Source organism: Gastrolobium bilobum, unplaced genomic scaffold (assembly GCF_033153095.1).
Source record: "Gastrolobium bilobum isolate Gb01-03AN ecotype WA unplaced genomic scaffold, APGP_CSIRO_Gbil_v1 utg30794, whole genome shotgun sequence".
Taxonomy (NCBI): Eukaryota; Viridiplantae; Streptophyta; class Magnoliopsida; order Fabales; family Fabaceae; genus Gastrolobium; species Gastrolobium bilobum.
In genome coordinates, this window is record NW_026899964.1 from 81,452 (window position 1) to 90,480 (window position 9,029).

Genomic DNA, 9,029 nt, shown 5'->3' on the forward strand with positions numbered 1-9,029 from the left:
CTAGGGCTCCTCAATATCTGCAAGATTATCATTGCAGTCTCTTAACTCACACAACCACTGATGCAGCAGAGACATTATATCCTTTGTCCTCAGTCATTTCATATAACCAATTATCTCCACATTACCGGAATTTCATTTTGAATGTTTCATCTCATTATGAACCTCACTTTTATCACCAGGCAGTCAAGCTTCCTCAATAGTGTGCAGCTATGGAAGCTGAACTGAGTGCTATGCAAGCTAACAAGACATGGTCTATAGTTGCATTACCACCTGGCAAGAAGGCAATCAGCTGTAAGTGGATCTACAAGCTGAAACTCAAGGCTGATGGTTCACTTGATAGACATAAAGCTCGTCTTGTGGCCAAAGGTTTTACACAACGAGAAGGCATAGATTTCATTGATACATTTTCACCGGTAGCCAAGCTTGCTACTGTTAAGACTCTTCTTGCAATTGCTTCTATGCAAAACTGGCATCTACATCAATTAGATGTCAACAATGCCTTTCTAAATGGTGAATTATTTGAAGAGGTGTACATGGATCTACCTCTTGGCTATTCCATTCAGGGGGAGAAATTTGCTCCTGGCACTAAGCCCGTATGCAGATTACACAAAGCCATCTATGGGCTACGTCAAGCATCAAGACAGTGTTACAACAAGTTCTCTACAGTCCTTTTACAACAAGGTTTCATTCAGTCCAAATCTGATTACTCCTTATTTACTAAGGGTCATGGTTCCTCTTTTGTTGCCTTGTTAGTATAGGTAGATGATATAATCATCACTGGTCCTTCTGTTGATGCCATTGATGCCCTGAAATCTTTTCTTCACACTCAGTTTAAGCTCAAGGATCTAGGTACTCTTAAATATTTCCTAGGCCTTAAACTAGCTAGATCCCAGAAAGGAATTAGTCTATCTCAACGTCATTACACATTGCAGCTCCTAGAAGATACTGGATACCTTGCTTGTAAACCGGTTCAGACCCCCATGGATCCACGCATTCAATTAAATGCTACTGAAGGTGAACCATTGGAGGATGTTTTCCAGTACCGTCGCTTAGTGGGCAGACTTTTATATCTCACTCTTTCCAGGCCAGATATTACGTTTGCTGTCCATAAGCTCAGCCAGTTTGTATCTCAACCTCGGACCACACACTTGCAGGCTGTCTATCATTTGCTCAAGTACTTAAAAGGTAAACCTGGTCAAGGTATCTTCTTTTCATCTTCTTCTCCTCTTCAACTCAAGGCATTCAGTGATGCAGATTGGGGAACTTGTGTTGATTCCCGCAAATCAGTCACTGGCTACTGTGTTTTTCTGGGTGAGTCTTTGATCTCCTGGAAAACAAAGAAGCAGTCCACCATTTCCAGGTCGTCTGCAGAGGCAGAGTACCGTGCCATGGCTGCCACCACTGCAGAAGTATGCTGGCTGAAGCAATTGCTGCTAGATTTTGGTTGCAAGCTTACTTCTCCTGCCCTCCTCTTTTGTGATAATCAAGCTGCTGTACACATAGCATCTAATCCCACATTTCATGAGCGTACGAAGCACATCGAGATTGATTGTCATTTCGTTAGAGATCAAGTGTCTTCTGGTTTAGTCAAATTGCTACCTATCAGGACACATTCTCAGCTTGCTGATCTTTTCACTAAAGCTTTACCATCAACAAAATTACTGCCACTATTATCCAAGATGGGCATTCATGACATTCACTCTCCATCTTGAGGGGGAGTATTATAGTTAATAAATTAATACTCTGGTTCAATTTATTAACCATGGTTTATTAACCTTAGCTGAGTTAGTTACTATTCTGTTTGTATAGTTGAGTTGTAACCAAGTTAGTTACTAGTTGTAACCAAGTTAGTTACTATTCTGTTTTTTTTACTTTTGTTATCAGACATAACATCACCATATAGGGTGAATGTCGTGTGACTCATAGAGTGACCTTTACTTTTCTGATGAATAGAGTTTTTGACTTTCTCTTCCTCCTTATCGTTTCTTCTTGATTTGTCTCTGATTCATCTTCTGCATGTGATGCAATAATAATTGATAATATAAATATCCTATCTCATATTTTAAACCTATTATTTGTGCCTTTTTCCTCTCAATTACATGCATGCACGTAGAGTGTCATGAATCTCATATGTTAACAAATATTCCTTTATTAAACGAATATTTCAATTCCAAAGAGAAGAGCCACATTGAATTGCCCGAACGGCGAGAGATTCACCAAAACCGACATACATGAGTACATGACACGTTCTCTTTTTATATTTTAAAAAGAACAGTGCATAAAGGAACTTGACTTTTTTCTTTTTTTGGGCAAAAATAATTTGACTTGATCCGGCATCACCTGGACAACATTCATCTGAAATGTATAACATTTTCCAACTCTAACATGCTGTGGCAGCTAGCAATTCATTTTTGCTTTCGACAAATGTATATCTCTTTCCGTAATAAAGCTAAAAAGTAACGAGTGAGTTTCCAAAGATGGACCACGGTTGCAAAACGCCAAATTTCTATTTTTTTTTAAATTTTATTCTTTATAAAAAAATACTTATTTCGCGGGGATGATAAAATAAATTTTTTTTTTAACTAACTATATAATATAAAAAACTTAGTTATCAAATTGACTTTTGCGCGGGCAAATTCAGGAAAGTGGCCTGCAATTAAATCCGCCATCAAATCTGCAAGATATGGAGAAGTCAACTTGTTTAGCACAATACAGCTAACATAATAGCATGAAACAAAAATTTTAATCTCAAAAAATCCAATAGCAATCGACGTTCTCAAGTTGTCATTTCTGTATTCAAACACGGTTTCTTAAAACTAAAAATAATAATAATGCAAGGTAAGCATCATGTATATATAAATGTGACACATTTCATGAAGCCCTTAACCAAACACAAATCACAAGCCCACCTTGTCTCCTCTACCTTAAGAATTCAAATAAACATGGCTACAAGTTCTCATCCAAGGGTGACTTTTCCTGACTTCAAGCTCAGAATATGTTTGTTCTTGTGTCTTATTGGTATAGTTTCAGCTTCAGATTTAAGTACTCCAGCAGCTACAGCTTCGTCTTCAGCTCTACCTGTTACTACTAATCAATTAAGCCCAAATTTTTATCTTACAAAGTGTCCCTTGGCCCTTATTAAAATTAAGGCATTAGTAAACGCTGCAGTGTTGAAAGAGCCTCGCATGGGTGCATCATTGCTCCGTCTTCATTTCCATGATTGCTTTGTCCAAGTAATTAAGTCTTCATTTGCTTACAATTTTATGCATTACCTTCTAAACACTTTCATATACATTATACATTTGGTGGTACGAGTAAAATCTTTTTTATATATATACAAATATATATTCACTAGTTCATCAATTACTCAATTAGTCTAATTTGAGTATTGTCGAATTCATTATAAGAGGTTGTTCCCAAAATCATTTTCTTTATTCTCCGGGTTCGAACTCATGATCTCCAACTAAGGAAAATAAACTCCTTACCATTTGAACATTTATTTTTTATACATCTATTTGATAAATTCTCAAAATGAAGTGCGTATATTTATTACTTACTAGATGTAACTTCATTGATTAAAACGTGTTATTTTTCTTGCTCGCATTTTGAAGGGATGTGATGCATCAGTACTGCTAAGCAACACAGCAACATTCACAGGTGAACAAAGTGCCTTTCCAAACGTTAATTCTCTAAGGGGTTTCGATGTCATAGAGAACATTAAAGCTAAACTTGAGAGCTTGTGTCCTGGTGTTGTCTCTTGCGCTGACATCGTAGCCGTTGCTGCAAGGGATTCTGTTGTTGCTGTAAGTATTCATTTAGAAATAACTAATCAACCAATTTAAGATATTCCTATTCATGGGAAAATTTTCAGTGCTCTTGTATGATACATGTAGAAAGCCGCATGAGACAAAGATAATAAGTCTTGTCTGAAGTCACAATAACAGTATACTATACCGACCTAATTAAAGTTACATGGACTCACCTAATTTTAAGTTGCCAAGATAATTTGGTCTAGATACAATTAGATGAATCTAAGTTTTTCTAATTTTGTATGTGTAATATGTACTCGCCCAAAATTTATTTCTATATGTATGTATGTTATGACTGATGATGAAAAACAATTCTCAGCTAGGTGGAACTACTTGGCAAGTTCACTTGGGCAGAAGAGACTCAACCACTGCAAGCTTAAGTGATGCTAACTCAGATTTACCCTCTCCCTTTCTGGATCTTAATGGCCTTGTCGCTGCTTTCCAAAAAAAGGGTTTCACGGTCGATGAAATGGTTGCTTTATCAGGTATATTACCCATTGCTATTTAACTAGGTTTACAGGTTACCATGCACAATGCATTAGAAGGATTTTGTTATTTTTAAAATGACACGGGTATTATAAAACCCTTTACGAGGGATATATATCCATCAAAATAATAAACCATATTAATTGTGATAATACCGTATCTCAATCTAAAAGCTTAAAATAATAAATTTGTGGGTTTTTCCCGTTATGGTGATCTATTTTAATCAATGTAATACTTCTTAATTACTCGCACTTGAATCTCGTTTTAAATATTGTCCCCTCAAGTATAAGTTGCAACATCATTCTCCCATTTAAGAGCAAGCTTCTACGACCATGTTTAAGAATGGTAAAAGGAGTCCAGAACCCTTTGCAAGAGATACTTTCACCGATGAATCAAAATAACAAACCACAATAAATGTGTTTGAATCTATGGGTTTTTTATTTATTTATATGATCTTGGTTAATTTCTAATATTGTGATCTTTCCACTCATGCATGAATTTCATTTTAAATATTTGCCATAAAAGGGATCCAAATGTTATATATTCAACAATTAAAATGGTTTTTCAGGTGCTCATACAATAGGCAAAGCCAGATGTTCACTCTTCCGAACAAGGATTTATAACGAAAGCAACATAAATCCGTTGTTTGCAAAATCATTGCAAGAAAATTGTCCCCTGATAGGTGGTGATGACAACTTATCTCCTATAGACACCACCACTCCAAACTTTTTTGATAGTGCTTACTACAGGAATTTAATCAACAAAAAAGGTCTTTTTCACTCTGACCAACAACTCTTCAATGGTGATTCTACAAATCAAAAAGTTTTAGAGTACGCCACGAACCCACTACTCTTCAGACTAGATTTTGGTAATGCGATGATCAAGATGGGCAACCTTAGCCCACTAACTAGCACACAGGGTCAGATCAGAAAAATATGCAGCAGAGTGAATTGAGTTCATTGGCAAACTCTTGTGTCATGCAGTTTAATGGCTATTCCAACTATTGAAATTATATATGAATTATGTCCAGGAATATATAACCCTTTTATATTTTTGCTGATTGTTGTGTTTTTGTTGTGAAGTTTCTATTACATATCAAGTATTTACCATCCTATCTTTACATTTGTTGGGTAAATTACTGTCGTTCACTACATTTGGTTTCAGGAAATATTTCAATTTTTGTATGATGTATGTCCCTTACATCCTGTTTGTATTTAATTTGATAATTATGACAAAATTTCGTATACTATGTCCTTCCCTTACCTTAGCGTTTAAGTGTTCAGAATTTGATCGTTGACATTTCGGATCAATTCAGATTTGGTGTTTATATATGAGATTACTTATAATGCCATCAATGAGCTGTCTCAGATTAAACATTACTTCAACTTTCCCGTTCCCTTTCAAATAGATTAAAGTTATTGAACATATTTTTGCTGCAATCACATTAGGCGTTGGAATATATACTGTGACCAGATCATTCGTATCATATATTTACCAAAGGTGTTGGTCATCCTTAAAATTAAAGAAAGATTATAAGTCTGCATAGTTATATGAACATATAATAACAAAAGGAAAAAAATAATTAAAATAATTACAAAGAGAAATACAATCTATCACAAAATAAGGTACATTTGATGCATCCGGGATAATCAACTAATTAAGAATGAGCCCAAATTTGACTAGACTCTTGGAATCGGACTTCTAAGCAAAAATCATCGCTTTGACATGAGTTTCAGTATTTTTCGGGCTTTCAAAATCGATTTAATCGACTTTTAAATATTTTTCTATTTATTTTATCTTTTAATTTATTTTAAATAGGATAATTTTGTAATTTCTGTTATTTTTATTTGTGCTGCTTATTTAAGGGTGATGTGAACTCTAGTCTACTTTGTTGTTTTTGGATTTAATAAGAATATTATTGAGAGTTGCAACTACTCTGAATCCTAGTTCGTTTTGTTTAGCCTTTTTTGCATAGTTTTGGCATGATTTGGTAATCAAAGCTCGACTACCTTATCAATGGCTGAATAGATCAATGGTAGTCGTAGTTGTGGACAATAAGGTCGAACCAAAAACAAAGGACATGAAATCTCTCTTGACGTGAAATCCCACTACATAGACACACAAGATGCCAAAATTGAGGAGAAGAACAAGCATATTTAAGAACTAGAACAACTGTTTGCATAAACAAAGTTGAACTTATCAAAAAAAGGAGGGGAGTCTGAATGTTCGTCTTATTGTATGGATATACTTGCTAGGAAAGTGAACTTAATTTAGGGCTTGCTTAAGAATTTACCAATATTCCCCCTTATTAATTATAAGGGATAAAAATGCTTCTCTATGCTTGAGTTAATTGATAATATATCCCATATATTGATTAAATCAAAATTTATAGAATAAGATGAGAATAAATATGCAGCTCCTTCTTTTACACTTGGATTGCAATATTTTGATAGAAGGTCATATTGACGTGGTGGAAGTCATCAGTTCGAGTCTGATTATCCCTAAATATTCAATGTGCATTTTTCTATTTGGATCTTATTCTTTTTACAACAAATTCTTATATCTATTGGACTTCTTAGAAGGATTCACACAAGATGAGAATAATTGACTTTCTATCAAAGGAATCTCATCATCCATACTTTGGTCTCTTGCGCTTTAAGGCAATAGTAATTAAAAAGTAAGAAGGTTCTTGTAACACTCCGTATATATCCGGTTTGTTATCATATCATCGTATTAAGCCACGCTTAATTAAAAAAAACGCGGAATAACTTTTTTTTTCCAATTATGACGTCATTATCAATTACCAGCTTGATTACTTAATCATTTTTCAAAACATCGCCTATATGTAAATTGCACATAGACAACTATCTACACTGAATAACCTCATAACATATATATAGGTGAGTATCTAAGTCACGGATCTACAACACGTAGTCCGAACAATATCCTGATACATTATTAATTACAACACCAAAATTGAAAGAGTAAAGTCAAGTCAATGTGGCATGGACAATCCTCATGCTCACCAAATAAACAGTATAGTCAACAAGGTAATCCATAAATGAAGCTACATCATAAAGCAGTAAACAAGATCCAGCATCCAAGTATAACAGCAAAACAACATAAGCAGATATCATTAATCAACTAAGCTCTGGCCTCCTGCCACTAGAGGTCTCAACCCTCGCATTACCTGAACCTGAAAATGGTGCCCCAAACATGGGGTGAGATCTTTAAAAAGAAATCTCAGTAAGACAAGGGGTCCTCAAGGATCTTCCACCCCAAGCTCACTTACATGTGCAATATAAGTTCAAAAGCCATTTAACAATCCAAGTTCCAAAATAGTGCAATGCAACAGATAATCATGTCATGTGTGTTTATACTATTCTACTGATCAGAGAAGTGCAGGAATACGTCTATTACCCACACAGTATCAGCCCATGATGTACCAGCCCATGCTGTATTCTCCCACAGGATCACCCCATGGCCTCCTGTGTAGGCGTCACACCACATACATATCATAAAACATTTGCACTTAACAACTACATAGCATTTCAATAAAACAGTACATGAAAACACATCATGCATATAACCATCCCTCCATAAGACATGGTGGAACAAACAATGGCTAAACCGAGGACACGAAAGCTTACCTTGCAAGCTAACAATCCAAGTCAAGAGAGTCCACACTAGCTCAACGTCCAAACACAGCAGAATCACGATCTGTTATGGACCAATTATAACATCAAAATTCATACTCTACAAGCATACGATAAAAGACAACGTTTTTCCTTTACGTTTTAAGTCTTTAGGCTTCTCACAAAGCCATAAGCCCTTAATCACTTGATTCTGATTTACACTAATTATTACAGAAGTTCAACTCCATCAATCTAGGGTCCACTAACTCCCAATAGCCTTCTGTATGAACAGTGCAGCTACTGTTCTTCTAAAACTCAGAATATCCGGATATATGTCGGGGGCATATCCGGATATCAATATCCGGATATCACATCCGGATATCAATATTCGGATATTTCGCGACAGAATGCAGTTTCTGCATTTCGCGAGATATCACTCCAAAGGTTCATCTTTTTACCCACTAAATCGTTAAAGCATGCATTTTTACTCTGTTCAAGGTTCATATACAGATTGGTTACTTGTTTAACTCATTTACATGCCAAGACTCCATTTTTAAGCAACTAAAACTCATTATCAAGGTTGATGCACTTACCCAAAGCTCAAAACAGAGGAGGAAGTGCTCTTGGAGCTCACCAAGCAGCTCCAAATATTCTGACTACCAAGGAAAACGAAAATGGCACACAACAAGGTTCTTCCTCACCAAAAATGGCTTCTTGAACCAACAACAACAAGCCACAAGCTCTCAAAAATCTCCAACCATGAAGTCAGCCCCACAACTCTAAACCCAGAAGTTGAACATCCAGAAAAAGGCTACCTCTCACCCTCACAATGCCACACACAAGTGTTTACAAGGAGGAAGTGTGAAAAAATCAAGAAAAGATGGAAACTTGGTCTCAAAAATGGTGAAGAGAACCCATGGACAAGGTTTAGAGAAGCTGGTCAGCCACCCTTTTACGTAGGAATAACTGAATGCCTAGGGTTTTGTGCTAAAATGCATATATATAGTCACTTAAAAACAAAACACGCATTATTAACTTTAATTGCTACGCTTAATATTTTAATCCCAAACTCAGGATTCTGAAGCTACTCAATTTTACA

The 9,029-nt window shown here is 35.7% G+C and overlaps 1 protein-coding gene across 1 annotated transcript; it reads left to right on the forward strand.

Moving 5' to 3' along the window:
- The first annotated feature begins 3,080 nt into the window (after nt 1–3,080).
- Nucleotides 3,081–5,249, forward strand: LOC133294405 (cationic peroxidase 1-like). Its single transcript, XM_061493054.1, has 4 exons — nt 3,081–3,233; nt 3,612–3,803; nt 4,129–4,294; nt 4,864–5,249. The coding sequence occupies exons 1-4, from the start codon at nt 3,186–3,188 to the stop codon at nt 5,247–5,249; spliced, it is 792 nt and encodes a 263-aa protein (XP_061349038.1). The 5' UTR covers nt 3,081–3,185.
- Nucleotides 5,250–9,029: the final 3,780 nt, after the last annotated feature.